At 41.3% G+C, this 22,161-nt stretch overlaps 1 protein-coding gene across 2 annotated transcripts in view; it reads left to right on the forward strand.

The window, feature by feature from the left end:
• F7 (coagulation factor VII) overlaps positions 1-12,110 on the forward strand; it is a 30,961-nt gene extending 18,851 nt beyond the window's left edge. For both annotated transcript variants that reach the window (XM_075852530.1, XM_075852531.1), the window contains 3 exons: positions 165-265; positions 9,369-9,495; positions 11,041-12,110. In XM_075852530.1, coding sequence (XP_075708645.1) covers positions 165-265; positions 9,369-9,495; positions 11,041-11,600 — 788 coding nt within the window. In that variant the 3' untranslated portion in view covers positions 11,601-12,110. The remainder of the gene's footprint in view (positions 1-164; positions 266-9,368; positions 9,496-11,040) is intronic.
• Positions 12,111-22,161: the final 10,051 nt, after the last annotated feature.

Below are 22,161 nucleotides of genomic sequence, written 5' to 3' on the forward strand. Positions count from 1 at the left end.
ATATAGAACTTTTATGGTTAGCCAACAAAGGTATCATACATATACTTTTGTCTTTTTTGACACAAAAGTATTTAACATTACATAGTACAATACAAGTAATTTAAAACAACTGTTTGCATTTTCTTCTATATTTCACTCATATGTTTTCAATGCTTGTTTACCAGTGGACTATCCATGTGGACAGATACCAGTGTTGAAAAAGAAAATAACAAAAGGTCGAATTGTTGGAGGTGAAGAGTGCCCAAAAGGAGAGTGTCCATGGCAGGTATTATTAACATTGGGTGTGCAAGTTCTTTGGACAGTTGTGTGTCCGTAGTCCATCTTAATGTTTAGAGAAAGTCCAGCAGATACAAGAAATCATGACCACCAACCCCTTAACCTAGCCCACATTATAATAGTGTTCTATTTTCCCCCAAGCAACCGGTAACTTTCTTTTCAAAAGCTATGAATTGAGCTTTTGACCACCATCTTGATTTTAGAAATCACTGCCTACAGCTGTTTGCATTGTTAACTACATTTCCCAGACTCTACAAGGGAAGATGTAGCCAGATCACATCTAAAATTCGCTATAGTTGTATACATCATTCTAAATTGTGAGCAGGATTCTGGAGAGCCACAGATGCAGGTCTAAGGCATAGAGAGGCTTCAAACTGTGCCCATGCATATCAAAGTCAGCATGCAAACCCCAGCCCTCTGCATGAAAGTGGTAGAGAACTAGAAAATACAAATGTAGGGCAATATGTATAAAAATAAGGATGAGGCTGATGCCAGAGAATAATAGCTTGGATGCTTACCTTTCTAGGTTGGGTGAAGCCAAAACAACTCTAGTTAGGGTGTCAGGATGGGTTCTGCAGTCTCCAGTGTTTTCGCTTCTGGTATAGTCAGAATAAGCTTCAGTGAAGAGGCAGTAGTGGAGAAGAGCAAAGATGACTGGTTGGCAATAGTCTTACCTGCTCTACAGCAGGGATTCTCAATCTTCTACTGGGACCTTACCAGTCTGTGCAGCTTCTGATCACTTCTGTCAAAACCTACAACTGGGGGACAGGGGTGTAACTAGGAAACACTGGGCCCCATAGCAATCTTTTGACTGGGCCCCCTCCCCTGGGTGCCACACAGGGCCCGCCCTTGTAGATAGTGCCCCCTGTAAATAGTGCCATACAGCCCCCTCCTGTAGACAGTGCTATACAGCCCCCCCCCACTGTAGACATTGCTATACAGCCCCCCCCCTGTAGACAGTGCTATACAGCCCCCCCCCCTGTAGACAGTGCTATACAGCCCCCCCCTGTAGACAGTGCTATACAGCCCCCCCCTGTAGACAGTGCTATACAGCCCCCCCTGTAGACAGTGCTATACAGCCCTCCCTGTAGACAGTGCTATACTTTGAAGTATCACATAGAGGGACAATCGATGTGGTGCGCAGCGTAAATTGTTTTTCCTTTGAAGCCACGCCTTTAACCACTTCCCGCACCTTGGCGTACATGCACGTCCAGGTGAGCAGTAACTTTGCGCACCTGGGCGTGCAGTTATGTCCGTGCTTTACCATTTAACCGCTGCACGGCGTTACCCCGCATCGGCGGTTAACTGTGCAGTGTGTCTGCCCTGCTCTCCCCATTGCTGATCAGCGGCCCATCGCCGCTGAAATCGGCAATTAACCCCTTCGATGTGGTGGTCGATTGTGATCGCCGCATTGAAGAGGTTTAGAGAAGATCGACAGCCCCCCACATGCATTTGCGGGGGCTGGCGATCCTTGTCACGGCAACCGGAGGCCAGACAATGGCCTCCGGGCTGCCATGTACGGAAGCCTATGAGGACCAGCCGGAGGCTAGTCCACATAGGCTTCCTGTCAGAATGACTGTCACGTCACAATGACAGTTAGAACACATTACACTACGTAGGTAGTGTAATGTGTTCTAGCAGAGATCAGAGCTGCAAGTCTAAATGTCCCCTAGTGGGACAAGTAAAAATAGTCAAAAAAAGATAAAAATGTTTTTAAAAAAAGAGTAAAATTAAAAGTTATAATTTATATAAACAAAAAATTCTTTTTTTCCTATAAGTCTTTTATGAACATGTTAAAAAGAAGTACACATATTTGGTATCACCGCGTTCGTAACGACTCCAACTATAAAACTAATATTTTTCCCGCACGGTGAACGCCGTAAAAAAACAACGCTAGAATCACATTTTTTTCGGTCACCGCTCCTCCCAAAATATACAATAAAAAGTGATCAAAAAGTCGCATGTACCCCAAAATGGTACCAATAAAAACTACAACCTGTCCCGCAAAAAACAAGCCCTTATTGCTCTCAGAATATGGTGACACAAAATAAATTATTTTATAAATCAGTGATTTTATTGCGCAAACGCTGCAAAGCATAAAAAAAACTATATACAAATGAATAAAAACTGAACAACAAAAATCGCACGTACCCCAAAATGGTACCAATGAAAACAACGGATTGTCCCGCAACAAATAAACCCTCACACAGCTCCAGTGAAGAAAAAATAAAGACGTTCTGGCTCTCAGAATATGGCGATGCAAAATGTGCAGTGTTCCAAAAGCGGATAAGATTGGGCGCCATTTATCAGTGCAACACTGGCCACATATCTGCGGATTATTATTTATTTACCGCATTATTATACCCTCTTATTATGCCCTGATGTACTCCGCACAGCCTACATACGCTCCCACATTCTAAACTGAAATACCAGCAAAACGCCAAACAGAACTACCAAGCAAAATCTGCACTCCAAAAGCCAAATGCCGCTCCCTCGCTTCTGAGCCCTGCAGCGTGCCCAAACAGCAGTTTACGCCCACAGATCTGGCATCGCCATACACGGGAGAACCCTGTTATATTTTATGTGGTATTTTTCTTCAGTGGCACAAACTGGGCACAACATATTGTGCACTAAAATGGCATATCAGCGGAAAATTGTAAGTTTTACTCTGCAACATCTGCTACGCATTAACCCCTTTGCGCACCACAACATAGCATGTCGTGGTGTGGAGGGTGATGTATGGAGCTGGCTCACGCGCTGAGCCCACGCCATATGCTGCGGGTGTCAGCTGTGTATTAGAGCTGACACCCAGAACTATCGGACAGGAACAGCGGTCGCGCTTTTACAGGAGCCTGTAAAAATGACAATATACTGTATTGTGTATATAGTGTATTGTACCAGCGATCTACTGATTGCTGGTTCAAGTCCCCTAGGGGGACTAATAAAATGTGTAAAAACAAATTAAATAGTTATTATTAGTAAAAATATTTAAAATCCCCAAAAAAACCTTTTCACATTTTTTTCTCTAAAGTAATGTAAAAAAATACACAAAATTGGTTTCGCTGCATCCGTAAAAGTCAGAACTATTATAATATACCATTTAACTCGCACGGTGAATGCCATGAAAAAGAAAGAATGTATAAAGGCAAAATCGCTATTTTTTTGGTCTCCTTGGCTCTACCAAAAAATTTAAGAAAACGAGCTCAAACAGTTGTATGTACCATACCATACTATACCAATTGGTACCAATAAAAATAACAGCTCGTCCCGCAAAAAATAAGCCCTCACACCACTCTATTGACGGAAAAATAAAAAAGTTATGGCTCTTGGAAAGCGGGGAGGGAAAAACGAAAAAGAAAACCAAAAATGGTTCAGTCCGGTTAATTACTTTCTAATAAACATTTATGACCACATGTGGGGCATGGCCATACTCGAGAGAAATTGCTTTACAAATGTTGGGCGGCTTTTTCCTCCTTTTATCCTTTGTGAAATTGAAAAAATTCAACATTTTAGTGGAAATAATGTTGATATTCATTTTCACGGCCTAATTCTAATAAATTCTGCAAAAGACCTGTGGGGTCTAAATGCTCACTATACCCCTAGACAGATTCCTTAAGTAGTGTAGTTTCCCAAATGGGGTCACTTTTGGGGGGTTTCCACTGTTTTGGCCTCTCAGGGGCTTTGCAAATGCGACATGGCACCCGAAAACCATTTCAGCTGAATTTGAGCTCCAAAAGCCAAATAGCGCTCCTTCCCTTCTAAGCCCCGCTGTGGGACCAAACAACAGTTTATTACCACATACGGCATTTTTCTGTAATCGGGAGAAATTGTTTTACAAATGTTGGGGTGCTTTTTCTCCTTTATGCTTTGTAAAAATTAAAAATGGCTACGTTTTTTCAGGAAAAAAAAGTAATTTTTACCTTTACAGACTAATTCCAATGAATTCAGCAAAACAACTGTGGGGTCAAAATGCTAACTTTACCCCTAGAAAAAATCCTTGAGGAGTGTAGTTTCCAAAATGGGGTCACTTTTAGGGGGTTTCCACTATTTTGTTCACTCCAGTGCATTGCAAACGCGACACGGCACTGAAAACTATTCCAGCAAAATCAGAAATCCAAAATTCAAATGGTGCTCCTTCTCTACTTAGCCCTGCTGTGGGTCCAAACAGCAGTTTATTACCACATATGGGGTATTGCTATAATCGGGAGAAATTGTTTTACATATGTTGGGGTGTTTTTTCTCCTTTATTCCTTGTAAAAATTAAAAATGTCTATGTTTTTTTCAGAACAAAAGTAGATTTTCATCTTCACATACTAATTAAAATAAGTGTAACAAAAAAACTGTGGATTCAAAATGCTAACTATACCCCTAGATAAATTCCTTGAGAAGTGTAGTTTCCCAAATGGGGTCACTTTTGGGGGTCTTTACTGTTTTGGCCCCACAAGACCTCTTCAAACATGACATGACATGCTGCCTAAAATATATTTTAAAAAAAGTAGGCCCCAAAATCCTCTAGGTTCTCCTTTGCTTCTGAGACCTGTGCATTAGCACAGTCTATTAGCACACTAGGGCCACATGTGGGATATTTCTAAAAACTGTAGAATCTGTGCAATAAATATTGAGTTGCATTTCTCGGGTCAAACCTGAAATTTGACCTCTACTTTAATTCCTGTCAAACGCCTAAAGGGTTAAAAGACTTTCTGAATGCTGTTTTGAAGACTTTGAGGGGTGCAGTTTTCAAAATGGGGTGATTTATGGGGACTTTCTAATATATAAGGCCCTCAAAGCCACTTCAGAAATGAACTGGTCCCTGAAAACAGCCTTTCGAAATTTTCTTGAAAATAACAGAAATCGCTGCTAAAGTTCTAAGCCTTGTCCTAGAAAAATAAAAGAATGTTCAAAAAACGATGCAAACATAAAGTAGACATATGTGAAATGTAAAATAGTAACTATTTTGTGTGGTATTACTATCTGTTTTACAAGCAGATACAGTTAAATTTAGAAAAATGCTAATTTTTGCAAATTTTCTCCAAATCTTGGTGTTTTTTACAAATAAATATTGAATTTATCGACCAATTTTTTTCACTAACATAAAGTACAATATGTCACAAGAAAACATTCTCAGAATCACTTTGATATGTAAAAGCATTCCGAAGTTATTACCACATAAATTGACACTCCAGATTTGAAAGGTCAAAACAGGCTCAGTCCTGAAGGGGTTAATCCCACCCATTTCCCGCACATACACACCCACACAGTATCATGCTCCCATAGTGCCCCCCCCCACACAGTATAATGCCACTATACGGTATAATGCCCCCATACAGCATACTGAGCCATAGATGTCCCCATACAGTATTACGCCTACACAGATGCCCCATACAGTATAATGCCCACAAAGATGTCCCCATGCAGTACAATGCCCAAACAAATTCCCCCATACAGCATAATGCCCCATAGCTGCCCCATACAGTATAATGTCCCACATAGCTGCCCCCACAGTATAATGCCACCCATAGCTGACCACCAAAGCATAAATTGGTTGGTTTTTTCTCCTTTTTCCCTTGTGAAAATGAGAAAATTCAATATTTTAGTGGAAAAAAATTGTGATTTTGTGATATTCATTTTCGTGGCCTAATTCTAATAAATTCTGCAAAAGACCCGTGGGGTCTAAATGCACACTATACCCCTAGAAAAATTCCTTGAGGGGCGTTTCCAAAATGGGGTAACTTGGGGGGTTTCCACTGTTTTGGTCCCTCCAGTGCATTGCAAACGCGACATGGCACCAAAAACCAATCCAGCAAAATCCGTGCTCCAAAATCCAAATGGCACTCCTTCCGTTTTGAGCGCTGCCATGGGTCCAATCAGCAGTTTATTACCACATATTGGGTGTTGCCGTAATCGGGAGAAAATGCTTAACAAATGTTGTGGTTCTTTTTTTCCTTTATTCCTTGTCAAAATTTTCAATTTCTATGCTTTTTCAGAAAGAAAGTAGATTTTCATTTTCACGGCCTAATTCCACTAAATTCTGCAAAAAACCTGTATGATCAAAATGCTAACTAAACCCCTAGATAAATTCCTTGAGAGGTGTAGTTTAAAAACTGGGGTAACTTTTGGGGTGTTTCCACTGTTTTGGTAACTCCAGGGCGTTGCAAATGCGACATGGCACCGAAAACCATTCCAGCAAGATATGTGCTCCAAAATCCAAATGGCGCTCCTTCCCTTCTGAGCCCTGCTGTGGGTCCAATCAGCAGTTTATTACCACATATGGGATATTGCCGTAATCGGGAGACATTGCTTTACAAATGTTGGGGTGCATTTTCTTCATTATTCCTTGTAAATATTAAAAATGTCTATGTTTTTTTAGAAAAAAAGTCTATTTTCATTTTTACAGACTAATTCAAATATATTTAGCGAAAAACTTGTGGCGTCAAAATGCTAACTATACCCTTAGATAAATTCCTTGAGAGGTGTAGTTTCCAAAATGGGGTCACTTTTGGGAGTTTTCCCCTGTTTTGGTCCCTCCAGGGCGTTGCAAACGCGACATGGGACCGAAAACCAATCCAGCAAAATCTGTGCTCCAAAATCCAAATGGCGCTCCTTCCCTTCTGAGCCCTGCTGTGGGTCCAATCAGCAGTTTATTACCACATATGGGATATTGCCGTAATCGGGAGACATTGCTTTACAAATGTTGGGGGGCATTTTCTTCATTAGTCCTTGTAAATATAAAAAATGTCTGTTTTTTCAGAGAAAAAGTACATTTTAATTTTTACAGACTAATTTCAATATATTTAGCGAAAAACCTGTGTGGTCAAAATGCTAGCTATACACCTAGATAAATTCCTTGAGGGGTGTAGTTTACAAACTGGGGTAACTTTTGGGGTGTTTCCACCGTTTTGGCACCACAAGACCTATTCAAACCTGAGGTGCCTAAAATATATTCTAAAAAAAAAGGAGGCCCAAAATACACTGGGGCCTGTGTTTCAGTCCATTAGCTCCCTAGGGCCACATGTGGGATATTTCTAAAAACTGCGGAATCTGGGCAATAAATATTGAGTTGCATTTCTCGGGTAAAACCTTCTGTGTTACAGGAAAAAATTATTACAAATGAATTTTGGCAAAAAAAAAATGAAATTTGTAAATTTGACCTTTGCTTTAATTCCTGTGAAACGCCTAAAGGGTTAAAACACTTTCTGAATGTTGTTTTGAATATTTTGAGGGGTGCAGTTTTCAAAATGGTGTGATTTATGGGGACTTCCTAATATATAAGGCCCTCAAAGCCACTTCAGAACTGAACTGGTCCCTGAAAACATAGCCTTTCGAAATTTTCTTGAAAATATGAGAAATCGCTGCTAAAGTTCTAAGCCTTGTAACGTCCTAGAAAAATAAAAGAATGTTCAGCCCACACAGTATCATGCTCCCATAGTGCCCCCACACAGTATAATGCCCCCATGCAGTATACTGAGCCATAGATGTCCCCATACAGAATAATGCCCACACAGATGCCCGCATACAATATAATGCCAACAAAGATGTCCCCATGCAGTACAATGCCCAAACGAATTCCCCCATACAGTATAATGCCCCATAGCTGCCCCAGACAGTATAATGTCCCACATAGCTGCCCCCACAGTAAAATGCCACCCATAGCTGACCACCACAGTATAATGCTCCCCATTGCTGCCCCACAGTATAATGCGCTCCATAGCTGACCCCACACTATAATGTGCTCCATAGCTGATCCCACACTATAATGCCTCCCATAGCTGCCCCACACAGTATAATGTCTCCCATAGCTGCCCCCACAATATATTGCCCCCCATAGCAGCCCCCACAGTATAATGCTCCACGCAGTATAATGCCCCCATACAGTATAATGCTCCCCACAGCTGCCCCCACAGTATAATGCCCCCACAGTATAATGCCCCCATAGCTGCCCCCACAGTATAATGCCCCACACAGCTGCCCCTCATAGCTGCCCCCACAGTATAATGCCACCCATAGCTGTCCCCACAGTATAATGCCCCCCATAGCTGCCCCCACATAGTATAATGTCCCCCATAGCTACCCCCACACAGAATAATGTCCCCCCCCCATAGTTGCCTCCACAGTATAATGCCCCCCATAGCTGTGCCCAAAGTGCCTTCCTGGTTCTGATCTTTGTGTCCTTCCACTGAATACAGGGTAAAGTCCAGAACACGCGCGCGCACACACACACACACACACACACACACACACACACACACACACGTATCTCCTAATTGATGCTACAAAAAAAAGTATAGAAAATTGAAAAAATCTTTATTGAAAAAAACATAAAAAGTTACATAACAATACAACTCAAGAGTCCACAGATCTACAAAAGATAAAGACAGCTCACTGTGTGAAAAATAACAATTAAGTCAGACCCCATAACTGCATAGACCTACGCAGTATAGATAATATATAGGTATCAAATGGTATAAAAAGTGTAAGAAGCAGTCAGTGCATAACAGAACAAATATGAATCAACTATTCAAACAAATATAAAGGCATATCACATACCCATAATGCGTTGTTAAGGAGTACCAACACAGGGAGCGTCCACCCCAACGTGCGTTTCAGCACAAAATGCATTAGGCTTCGTTCACATATCCGTTAGTTCTCTATTCTGACATTCCGTCTGAGGTTTCCATCAGAATGGAGCCCTGACTGACACAAACGGAAATCATAGGTTTCCGTTTCCATCACCATTGAAGTGATGACGGATCCGGTGACGGATCCGGTGCCAATGGTTTCCGTTTGTCTCAGTTGTGCTAGGGTTCCGTTGTTTTGACGGAATCAATAGCCAGTTATGGGGTCTGACTTAATTTTTATTTTTCGAGTCACATAGTGAGCTGTCTTTCTTTTGTAGGTCTGTGGACTCTTTTTAACTGTATTGTTTTGTAGCTTTTTATGGTGATTTCAATAAAGATTTTTTCAATTTTATATTCATTTTTTATTTTTATTTGTAGCATCAACTTCCTTGTAGGTTATAGGTAATTAATACTTGACTAGTGCTAAAATGAGTGATTAAAAACGAAATATGATTTTTTTATTAAATATATTTTCAGGCTAGACTCGTCTTAGACAAAACATCCACAACAATCTGTGGCGGGACATTAATTGCACCAAACTGGGTAGTCACTGCCGCTCATTGTTTAAAACCTGCTTTTGTAAACCAACTAACAGTTGTACTTGGTAAGTAAAAAAATAACACACGTATAGTTAAGGCTACATTCACACGAGCAGATCAGATTCACGCGCGTGAAATATGCGCGTAAATCTGGTCTGTGCGCGTTGCATTATTGCATCTGTGCTTTGCGAGTTTTTTTATTTTTTAATGGAATTGATGCGCAAATCATGCACCGCACACTTATGTGCATCTGTGTGCGGTGCGTGAATTTCTCGCACCCATTGACTTCAATGGGTGAATGAGTGCGTGAAAAACGCACCAATATAGGACATGCAGTGAGTTTTACACAACAGACACACGCTGCGTGAAAACTCCTGCATGTGTGAATGGCCCCATGGAAATCAATGGGTCAGTGTGATGTGTGTGGTTTTCACGCACAACACAGACGAGTTTTAAGTCTGAATGAGCCCTAAGGCAAGTGTATAATGTATTTAATGCAACATTTTTAATTGTATAAATGTGCATTGAAAGAACCTGAACAGAATAGAATTTGCATTAATCATAAATTATTAATAATAAATAATAATAAGAAAGATTTATCTCATTGTCATAGTGTCCATAGAAAACAGTAAAGACAAGCATGTGCACCGACATTTGAATCCCAAATCATAGGAGATTTCACACCTTGCTTTGTTGCATCCAAATGCCCCCAAAAACTATATAGAAACTCTACTTTTTATGCAAATCCACATAGACCCTACCTCTTTGTGATCCCATTTGTGGGACAGTCCTTCGAAAAATGGGACTGTTGGGAGGTATGGAGGAAAATTTGCCACTTCATCTTACTACAGTAATAAGATCCAGGTTTGGACCTAAAGTATGGATGAAAACATTTCCTACAGACTCTACTAGGAGTAGTTTAGGATTTTATTGCATACTGTTTTATTATTGATTTCAATGTATAAACAGTATGTAGTAAGCAGCACTAAGCTCCCCTAGTGGCGGCTGCAAACATCCGGTATTGTATTGTTTTACTGTATGGGAGGAATTTATTAAATTTTCTTGCAAAGAAAAGTCACAATGCATCAATAGTTGCAATTTGCGCAAAAAAATACGACTTTTGATGCATTTAGGCCACCCACGTAACATTTTCATAAAAGGGGCGTGGCCATCTACAGCCTGACAACGCTACTATTATTCACAGCTGAAGATAGCGGAAATCTATGCTAGCTGGTAGCTGGAGTAGATTTGTCTTCCAGGCACATGAGCAGCCAGAGATGCCACTAAATTAATCAGAGGTGTGTGCCTCTGATTAAATTAGGCGCATTTTCCCCCAGTTCTCTTTATATTAAGACTGGCGTATGAAACGCCAATCTTAATCTCCCCTATATCCATGCAGAGAATTTGGAACTCTGTCCGAAAAACCAGGCTATGACCCCCTATAAAGAATTTTTAAGACGCTAAGCAACACAGAATGTTGGCCTAAAAAATTCAATGATGTTAAAAGGTGAACATTCACTTTTATTATGAATATTTAAAAAGCAATATTAACATACAGTCTATAACTTTGATGATGACCATTATGGTGATGTTGTTATTTTACCTTACAGGTGACCATAAGATTAGTAAAGATGAAGGAACAGAAAAAGTGCGCAAAGTTGTTCAAATCATAATTCATGAAAAGTTTGTTGGGCTTAAAACAAACAATGATAATGATATAGCTCTCCTCCGATTGAACAGCACAGTAAACTATACGGATTATGTGGTTCCCTTATGCCTGCCTGACATCCAGTTTGCTGTAAATGAACTGTTGCACAAAAGCTCTTTCTCTGTAGTCAGCGGTTGGGGTCGCCTTTTGGAAGGTGGGGCAACTCCTGACACCCTTAGGAGGGTAATCCTGCCTCGAGTAATGACTCAAGAATGTACAGAGAAGACCAAGATGAATATTACTGCCAACATGTTTTGTGCAGGCTTCACTGATGGCAGCAAGGATTCTTGTAGGGGGGACAGTGGTGGTCCTTATGCCACAAAATATAAAGAAACCTATTACCTCACTGGTATTGTCAGCTGGGGTTTGGGGTGTGCCAGAGTAAATTTATATGGGGTGTATACAAGAGTGTCTCGATATGCAGATTGGTTAATGGAGAAAATGAAACAAAATTCCAGTTAATCATTAGAATCAAAGAAGACCAGAAGAAAACAAAAAATGCTGTTTACTGAACATTAAAAATCTGAAAATGGCTTTCAATATCTTACTACTATGCTGGGATGTGACAGGCCCAAAGCCTGAGGCTGCACTTCAGAGAGATTCTAATGACTTGTCTCCTGATTTCTGTCAGTTGCAGTGTTGACATTGAGATCTTCTGGGGATCCACATCACCCAACCTGGCTTGAATAGTGGTGTTTGTATATGTTGATTGAGATCCATACATGGTCTCCATGACAACACTAAATCTGGAAAGAGTCAGAACAGTAAATGTTGTCGTCAGAATTTCAGACTTTGGGCCTGTAACTTCAACTACATTTTTAACGCACTCTCTTATTTTCTGATGTTAGACATCCTTTAATAATTGTAGACTAATTGAATTTCTTTGGCTCTGGATACCTATGAAACAATGAAAACTCAATGCATATGATTTATAATACGAAAAAAATAAACACTTGCAGATTTTCATTTAAAGGGTTAATTATGGATGTTTTGCAACCTTTTGAAAAAGCCAACTATAAGTTGAATATGGGCAATTTTTTTTTTAAACAGACACGTACACGCCTTTCAAGCACCCCACCACCACCCTGGCTACTTCACTGATGGTTCGATGGTTCCCTGCTGGGTCATTCTCAACACGTGACCGTGGCAGCCAGTCACTGGCCTCAGCGGTGATGTCCTGTCCATACTGATCTCACTGTTGTTGTCAGTTATGCTTTGTGCGCATCACATTTTGCCCTTACGTTTAATATGTACATTGGGAGAGCATCCGAGGTACACGCTAAACGTGTCCATAGGGCTCCAATAGCTCAACGGAGACCAAAAGTGTGACTTCCATCGTGCTGGTATAGGTAATTATCCCCTTTTTTTTTTTTTTTTGGAGGATGAATATCATAGTAAACTACGCTTTTCCTACCCGAGGGAACCCGCAAAAGAACATATACCAGGTAGTATACTTTTTTTTTTTAACATGGAAGCCTATGGGTCACTGTATGGTATATGTCACAGGTCTATGTTTAACTTATACGTCATGGGCTTTTCAATAGCCTTTCGTGACATAAAAGTTAAATGAATACCACTATAGCTTATGGGTGACGTATGCATTAAATGGATGCCTAATAGTGGCTTCCATCACCCATAGACCATACAGGTATCCATTTAACATATACGTCATGAACAGGGAATAAGAGTACATGAAGTATACGTTTAACGTACACCATTAAACTCTACGGTGACGGATACTACTGATAAGGCATCCGTCACAGCCTACATTTAACGTATACATTGGGGACTTTTTCCATTTTATATGTAAGTTAAGCATAGACCAAAATCATGATGTGCGCATAGCCTTATTGGCTGCCATAGTCAAGTGTCAAGTATGACATTTCGCTGAAGCCCAGTAAACAAAGCAGATGGGGGACCACAGAAGCGACTGGGGATTTAAAAGGGAAGTTAGTGCCTATTTTTTTTAATTCTAGCCATATGCAGCATTATACTAGGGTTTTCCAAAAGGTCGAATAAAGTCTAGACACTTGATACTCAAAACTTCTGATCTTTAGAGCTTTTCAAATGCCTGCAGTTTGTATACTCTCACTAACCTGAACGTTCTATAAACACTAAATGTCTCATGTCGTTTTAAATACAGTTTTTTTGTGTAAGGGACAGTTCACATCTGCATTGGAGGCTCAGTTAGGGTCCTCCATCACGGAATCGGACAAAAATACCAGAAGCAATAGCGCAACATGCTGCGCTATTGTTTTCGGTAAAACCGCAGACACCTCGACAGAAACCCAACGTAGCCCATTAAAGACAGAACAATGGAAAGACCAACGCATATGTGAACCTGCCCTTATTTGAGTTTCCCTTGTTGTTTCTTTTGAATATAGTCAACTTGTGCAACTGCATTCTGGTTTTTGTAGGGCTTATCTGATTTTGAAAAACTCTTCATTGTGTTTTTAGTGGTTATGACTGCAGCTAAGGCTATGTTCACATCAGCGTTGGAGGCTCCGTTAGATTCTTTAATTTCTGCCGGACAAAATAGTGGAGATACCATGACGGAAACCCAATAAAAGCCAGTAAAGTCAATGGGTTCTGTCAAGAGCCATTGGTGTCCGTGTGACGAATGCGGTGCTATCCTTTCTCTCATTATTCTGTTCCTAGGAAGGAACAGAATAACGGAAAACCTAGTGCAGGGGTTAACAGAGCCTAACACCTAGTTACATGTGCACCTCTCCGTTTGCTAGGTTTACCAATTCACCCAAAAGCAAAGACATGGAGACAAGAACTTTTAGAGTGAGATTTAACTATCATTCATGGGCATTAACCATTCCATAAATATCTTTGATATAAAACTTTTGATACAAAATTTTGTACAACGGTTTTTTAATTTATTCTTGATGGTGAGTATTCCACTATGCAGGGATATACAGACTGCCACTGCAGCTGCACAGGGGCCCTGGGGTGAGTGGGGGCTTTCTCTGCTACTGTAAGACTTGAACAGGAGCTGGCTATTGGCTGCAGGGAAGTTACTGTGGCCACATGAGGGGGTGTGGTTTAGCAGTGACATATGGCTTAGCTATATAGGGGTGTGGCTTAGCTATATAGGGGTGTGGCTTAGCTATATATAGGTGTGCCTTTATCTCCGCAGGAGATGTCTCCCACTTGTCTGAAAGGACTTTACTTATAGTCAGCACTTATAGTCAGCACTGGGCAAAAGAAATCTGGTAACTGAGTAATTGGCATGAAGTGTAACTGCTTGTGAGTGGCACTTGTCCGATATGTGAGTGGCGTGTGTTCCATATGTGTGTGGCATGTGTCAATCTTGTAAGTGGCACATGTGCTGTATGTGTCCAGTGTGTGAGTGGCCTGAGTGCAACATGTGCCAAGTGTGTGAGTGGTAAATAAAATGTGTATATATTTTAGCATAAAAAGAACCTTTGCAATATACTTTCCTTAAAAAAATTTATACCGTTTCACTTCGGCAGCTATATGTATCGCTGTAAATATAGAAGCTGCAGAACGCCATTGTCCGCCAAATCAGTTGGTGAGCTGGTCTGACATTTTGGTCTGCGACAACTCATGTGTGCTCCTGAACAATGTTCTAAGCCTAATACTGATGAAATAAAAGATCAAGAAAGCTACTCCAGGTAACAGATTATCCGGTCTTTAAATATTATATGCAGATGTTTTAACCCTTTCAGGACTAGACTATTTTTAGTTTTTATGATTTTGTATTTTTCTCCCCGCCTTTAAAAAGTCATTTGAAACTCTTTTATTTTTTTGTTGACACAGTCATATGAGGGCTTAATTTTTACGGGACAAGTTGTACTTTTCTTTTTTTTATAAATTCTTTTATTTTCCATTTTCAATATCAAGCAAAAGATAATAAAGTACATACATGTGGAAGCACACACATCGGCACGCAGGCCAACATAAAGCATCAACAGCAGAAGCGAAAAAACAAGTTGTACTTTCTAATGGTACTATTTAATATTATGTTCGATGTATTGGGAAGCTGGAAAAAAATTCAGAATGGGGTGGGATTGGAAATAACATTGTACGGTGAAAATGACACATTACCTTTATCCTGTGGGTCAGTACGATCACCAAATTTATAACGTTTTTGTTAAGTTTTAGTACTTTTAAAAAAAAAATTAAAGTTTGAAAGAAACAAAAAATAGTTTGCATCGCCAAATTGTGACCCCCATAACTTTTTTTTTTTATATTTCTGTGTACAGAGCTTTGTAAGGCGTATTTTTGTACTTGGAAAGATGTAATTTTTATTAATACTATTTGGGGAAATGTCTGGCATTTCGATCACTTTTTATAAAAATTTTTGTAGGGGTTGAAGTGGCAAAAAAACAGCGATTTGGCCATTTGGACCTTTTGTCCCGCTACGACGTTTACTGTATTCGATAAATATTTTTAGAGTTCGGCCATTTTTGGACGCAGGGATACCTTATGTGTTTGTTTATTTTAGTTTATTTCGTGTGATCTAGGGAAAGGGGTTGATTTGAATTTTTATATATTTTTTAAAACTTTTTTTACATTTTTTTTTAACTTTTATTTAGCCCCCCTAGGGGGCTTGAACCTAAGATCATTAGATCGCTTATGCCATATACCGCAATATCACAATATTGCGGTCTATGGCAAAATGAGGGCATTGCTATTGAGACTTGCCACAAGCAGGTCTCAATAGCAATCTTCCTATAGCAGGGCTGGGAGCGTTCACAAGGCTCCCACCTGCTATAAGGTACACTGGCTCCCGTGACCTCGCCGATCTCCGATATTTATGGCATATCCACAGGACCTGCACTTCTCCCTAGCACGGGACCCACTGACATTGCTGGGCTCCATCCACTGAGTTACAAGGTGTGGCCAGGTTTTTCAATTATAGTCGAGTATGTTTTGCTACGCTGTTTTCAAAATTACTATAAGGCTGGGTTCACACGACCATGTTACGTCCGTAATGTACGGAACGTATTTCGGCCGCAAGTCCCGGACCGAACACAGTGCAGGGAGCCGGGCTCCTAGCATCATAGTGATGTACGACGCTAGGAGTCCCTGCCTCTGCGTGGAACTACTGTCCCGTACTGTAATCATGATTACAGTACGGGACAGTTGTCCTGCAGCGAGGGAGGGACTCCTAGCATCGTACATCACTATGATGCTAGGAGCCCGGCTCCCTGCACTGTGTTCGGTCCGGGACTTGCGGCCGAAATACGTTCCGTACATTACGGACGTAACATGGTCTTGTGAACCTAGCCTAAAAGTGACGGAGTTGCAGAAACAGCGTCTGTTTCCAGAAAACCCAGCGACCTCGTAGCTCAGTGGTTGGAGCCCAGGGGTAGACGGTAAGATGGGGTCAGATGGCCCCATTCTAAAGACAGCTGCGGGTCACACAGGTGAGACTCGCATCTATTGGATATTTATGACATATCCTGTGGATGTGCCATAAATGTCTTTGATAGGAATGCCCCTTTAAGTGCAGTAAGATTAGCATCTTACTAATGCAATGTCTGTAGCTGAAATGCTTCTGTAAGGGTCCTTTTACACCAGCCAATTTTGTCTGTAACGAGAGAAAGCTCGTTGATCAGCGCATAAGCGCTCATCTGCTCCTTTCACAACAAGCTATAGTCAATAATTCATCAGGAAGGAGTGTTCATTTGCCCGATCATTGGCCTGGTGTGGAAGGGCCTTTAGCCAATCTCATATGCAGTCTCATGACCATGCTCCTGGTGTTTATCTCCTGCTTGTGTAACATTCTGTACACTGAACACATGGTTATCTCTCCTCTCCCCCTTCTTTGTAGTACAGGACATCACACATCACATGCTTCTTATCTTCTCTGCTCCCTGCTCTCCCCCCTTCATCCCTGTCTCTGGAAGACTTTGTTCTTCCTGCTGGGCAGCAGGTTACGTACAGTACTGCGTTTCAGTAGCAGTCAGTGAGTAATTACAGCACTACCTTACACACTGTAATAGAGGGGTATGCAGGCAGCTGTAAAGAGTCTGTGAGAGGAGAGTGGAATCGTGGGAATTGTAGTCCTTTACATGGTAATCCTGTCTGCAGAACGCTGTGTCAGCATCAAAACATCAGTACTACACAGAGGCCATAATGAAAATAATTACTTCTGAGCTATGGTGAGAATTCAGACATATACAAGTATTTCTCTGTATTTTTTATAATCTCTGATAACCCCTTCATATAGCCAGCATCCCATAAACTCCCAGGCCCTTTCAGCAATCCTGTCCAGTATCCACCAGTTTGCCGATTGAAGTTCCTGTTTGTTTGGAATATCCACTCTAGAAATGATTAGATAGCAATCCCAATAGACACATTGGGGGGAATTTATTAAAAGCTTTACGGTGTCGAAAAGTCGCAGATTATGGCACTCTACATATTTGGAATATAATTTGCGACTTTCATACCTCTCGCTATTTTTCAAAAGTGGCAAGAAAAGTGAGCAGGGTTTGGTGGGAGGAGTGGGGCCTCCCGAAGACCGACACATTTACTACAGAAATTGGTGTATATTATGGCACAAATCTACACTTGCTTATAGCAGTTGTAGATTGCAATTTCTGCCACAGGCACAACCAAAGATGTACAAGATTTATTAAGTGGTGTGTGCCTCTAAATAAATTGAGTGCATTGTTCTCCAGCGCACTTGAGTTTAATCTTATGAAGCACCAGTAATATTAATTTACCCCCATTGTCCTTCGCTTGCTTCCATAGCTAAATGACCTCTCCCATAATTAGCCCCATAATTTGGGGTGTTGTAATGTGAAAAGTGGCTGCCAACCAAATGCTGGCTAGAAAGTAAGTGATGATTATAGAATAATAGATTATCTGGAGGGAACTCTTAATACTCATTAAATAAATAGAACAACATTCATGTGTTTTCACAGGAGACACAAAGCAATGACTGTTATATTAACCAACTGCCAATAGTGCTGCTCGACACGGTTATCAACCATGTTCTCAGTATAAATGCACTTGAACTCTTTTTTTTTAAACAATGCAAATAGAACTGCATTAAAATCTAAAATGTAACTGGATTGTTAGCAGGAAACAATGCTCAGTGCTTCTCTCATTTCCCTGCACATTCTCTTTCCCATTGGTAACATAAATATATTTCTGGGAAATAATATACAGTAGGTTAACTGATTTTAGAAGGACGTATTCACTAAGAATAAATGTACAATGTCTTACAGTAGTAGACCGTAGTCTGAATTAATGGTGACATCTATTGCCATAACTATTGCCGAAAGTGCGCTTCCAATTTTCAGTTGCTAGAGAATCCTATAGAAAATTGAATGCTAGAGCTAAATTTATTCAGCTTTGACTTTTTATCTGAAAGTGACTGTCTGCCCGGAGAGTGACTTTAAAGAGACTCTCCAAGAAAATGTTACCACATGCCTTAACCTAACCCCATCATTGTGAGGGGGAAATCCTCCGCAACTCCCCAGTAAAATTTTAATGTTAATTCGGATCGAATACAAGTGGATTTACTGCAGATTTAGTCTGTATGCAGCATGTTAACCCACACTATTGGCTTAAGGTGTACCTACCGTTTCTGGAGACTTTTCGGAATAAGCTATCACTATTTCTGGCAATTATATCTAAAAAAAATTAGCAGTTTTCCCCTTAGCAAGCTCTATCTCTAATTCCCAGTTTTCTCTGGACTAGTGGGTGGAGCCTAATGGCTATCATGTCTTCTATACACTGTATACAGAGAAGAGGAGAAGCAGCAACATGTAGGAGATTATGCCGCAGTAATGAGCAGTGCAGCTGAGAATCCAGCACTGGGCTGAGATATAACACTCAGGCCTCCCAACCGCCTCCGTTCCAGCAGGACTTCGGGCGATGTCCCGGAAAACCAGTGGCATGTCCTAGTCCCAACTGTATCTATGTCCTGAGGAATACAGTTGAAAACAATTGGGGAGCAGTAAGCCGTCAGCACCCTGCTTCACCATTCACCCTGTGACGCCTGCCTTGAGCAGCTTCACGCCTGTTTGCGCCAAGCCACACATAGTATAGACTGAAGGAGATCTGCAGGGGGATCTCCATTCACAGTGGGAATTGGGCTAGGTGGGTATTCATTTTATTATATTGAGAAGGCACTATGGGGGCTTTATACTATGTGAGGAGGCACTATGGGGGAATTATACTATGTGAGAAGTCACTATGGTTCATTATACTGTGTGTGGGGGCACTATGGGGAATTATACTGTGTGCCGGGGGCACTATGGGGGTATTATGCGATGGGATGGGCACAATAAAATCTGTCAGTAGGAACTATGGGGCATTATACTGTGTAGGGAGGCACTATGGGGGTATTATACTGTGTTGGGAGGCACTATTGGAGAATTATACTGTGTGTGAGGGCACTATGGGAACAATATACTGTGTGTGGGGGCACTATGAGGGCATGATACTGTGTGAGGATGCAATATAGGGGCATTATACTGTTTGCGAGGCATTATGGGGCATTATATTGTATGGGGGCGCTATGGAGTCATTATACTGTGTTGGGGCACTATGGGACATAAAACTGTGTAAGGCACTATTAGGGCATGATATTGTGTAGGGCACTATAGGGAAATAACACTGTGTGGGGGCACTATGGGGGCTTGATAATGTGTGGGGGACACTAAGGGGGTCATGATTACTGTGAGGGGGCACTAGTAAGGCATCACCATTGTGTGGGGACACTAATACTGTATGCCAAACAAAGAGGGCAAAAGTATTATCGGCACAAAGAAGCACTATTACTGTCTGTTACCCAAAGGCGGGCCCTATTATTGGGGACTGGGTGTGTATGGTCAGGGATTTTTGCGGAGTTAGAAGCATGGCTTAATATGAAAAAAAGTGTTGTCCCTCTTTACTATTGTTGAAAATTGGGAGGTATGAACACTTACTAGAAGCTGCAGCAGCGTGTGTGTGTGTGTGTGTGTGTGTGTGTGTGTGTGTGTGTGTCTTTCACTCTGCTCTTGCCTTCAGTGAGCTGAAAGTCTCTCTTGTCTTGAGGAAATGGATTTGGTAGTAAAGAGTGAGGCTGGGTTCACACGACCTATTTTCAGACGTAAACGAGGCGTATAATGCCTCGTTTTACGTCTGAAAATAGGGCTGCAATACGTCGGCAAACATCTGCCCATTCATTTGAATGGGTTTGCCGACGTACTGTGCAGACAACCTGTAATTTACGCGTCGTCGTTTGACAGCTGTCAAACGACGACGCGTAAATGGACTGCCTGGGCAAAGAAGTGCAGGGCACTTCTTTGCCACGTAATTTGAGCTGTTCTTCATTGAACTCAATGAAGCACAGCTCAAGATTTACGAGCGTCTCAGAGCGTCTCAGACGCCTCGTAAATTACGAGGAGGAGCATTTACGTGTGAAACGAGGCAGCTGTAAACAGTCTGTCTTTTCACACGTAAATGCCTCTCATCGTGTGAACATACCCTGAGTGAACAGTTGGGGGGCCTGATAAGTCGAGAAACAGACATGTTTCTCTAATAAGATATATCACAACAAAATGTCTTATATTCGCTTGTACTATTGATTTATTCAGAATTTGTTTAAAGTGCAGTGCCTATTAAATACAGGGCTTATAAAAAGTATTCACCGACTTTAAATTTTTTCTGTTACAACATTAAACACAGCGGATTTATTTAAGGCCCATGCAGACAAAATGGTTGCATGCATGGGCCCTGCATGCAAAGGGTCCCCACGAGTCCATGATACATCCTCGTAAATACACTGAGTGCTGACATATGGTACCTCCAGGAGGCACCTAATTCTCCTCTTTAACACCTTCCTGCAAAACCACAAAACTGCATGTTGGGATTGTGAGTGCTTCACCGTGATCCCATGTACAGTTACATTTATGGGATGGAACGAGCACAGTAGCTGTGTCCAGGTCATCCGCAGCGGGTGACGGTGGGTACCTCCAATTCGAGTCATTTAACCCCCTCAGTTAATAGAGACTATGACATATATGTGGTTGACAGGGAGGGGGCTCCCTCTGTATCTTAAGTATCACGGGATGCCGATGGTTGCTATGGCAGCCAGGAAGCCTAACAGTGACCTCCTGGTCTGTCATGTACTTAAGTCTATTAGGCCTTGCCCCATTATTATACCACCTTATTATGCCCCTTGTCCCGCCCCTGTTAGGGCCAACATGACATCTATGAGATTTATGATAAGAAGTTACAAGCTTCTGTGGCTGGGCTGGAAAGACTATGCATAAGAAAACTGCTGCCCAGTGCTTCACTCATCTCAACTTAATAGGAAAGTGGTGAAGAGAAAGCTGCTGTTCAAAATAAATCTCATATAATATTTTGCCTATAGCTTTCCAATATGTTTGCATTCTGTGATTGTTCTCTATTTTTTAGTGTTTTATGTTGCTCAACCACGCACATAATGCAATTCGCTAATATATTAGCCAAAGTACATAAAAAAATGAAGGTGCTATTAAATAAAACAGATTCAGTTTAGGGGACATGTTCACTTAAACTGCAAATCATTACAAAACAAACATTCTCAGAATATGATGTAATATGAAAGTAAACACCGATCAGCCATAACATATAAATAACATTGATTATATCGTTACAGTGGCGCCTGTCAAGTAAGAATCTGGGCGACTTCGACAAGGGCCAAATTATAAAGGCTTATGAGGCTAGGTCAGAGCATCATCAAAACGGCAGGTCTTGTAGGGTGTTCCCAGTATGCAGTGGTTAGTAACTACCAAAAGTGGTCCAATGAAGGACAACTGGAGAACTGGCGACAGGGTCATTGGTGCCAAAGACTCGTGGATGGGCATGGTGAGCGAAGGCAGACCTATCTGGTCCGATCCCACAGAAGAGCTACTGTAGCACAAATTGCTGAAAAAGTTAATCCTGACTTTGATAGAAAGGTGTTAGAAGACATTAGCTTGTTGTGTTTGGGGCTGCATAGCCACAAACCGTTCAGAGTGCCCATGCTGACCCCTGTCCACTGCTGAAATCACCTACAATGGACATG

The sequence above is a fragment of the Rhinoderma darwinii genome, chromosome 2 (assembly GCF_050947455.1).
Source record: "Rhinoderma darwinii isolate aRhiDar2 chromosome 2, aRhiDar2.hap1, whole genome shotgun sequence".
Lineage (NCBI taxonomy): Eukaryota > Metazoa > Chordata > Amphibia > Anura > Rhinodermatidae > Rhinoderma > Rhinoderma darwinii.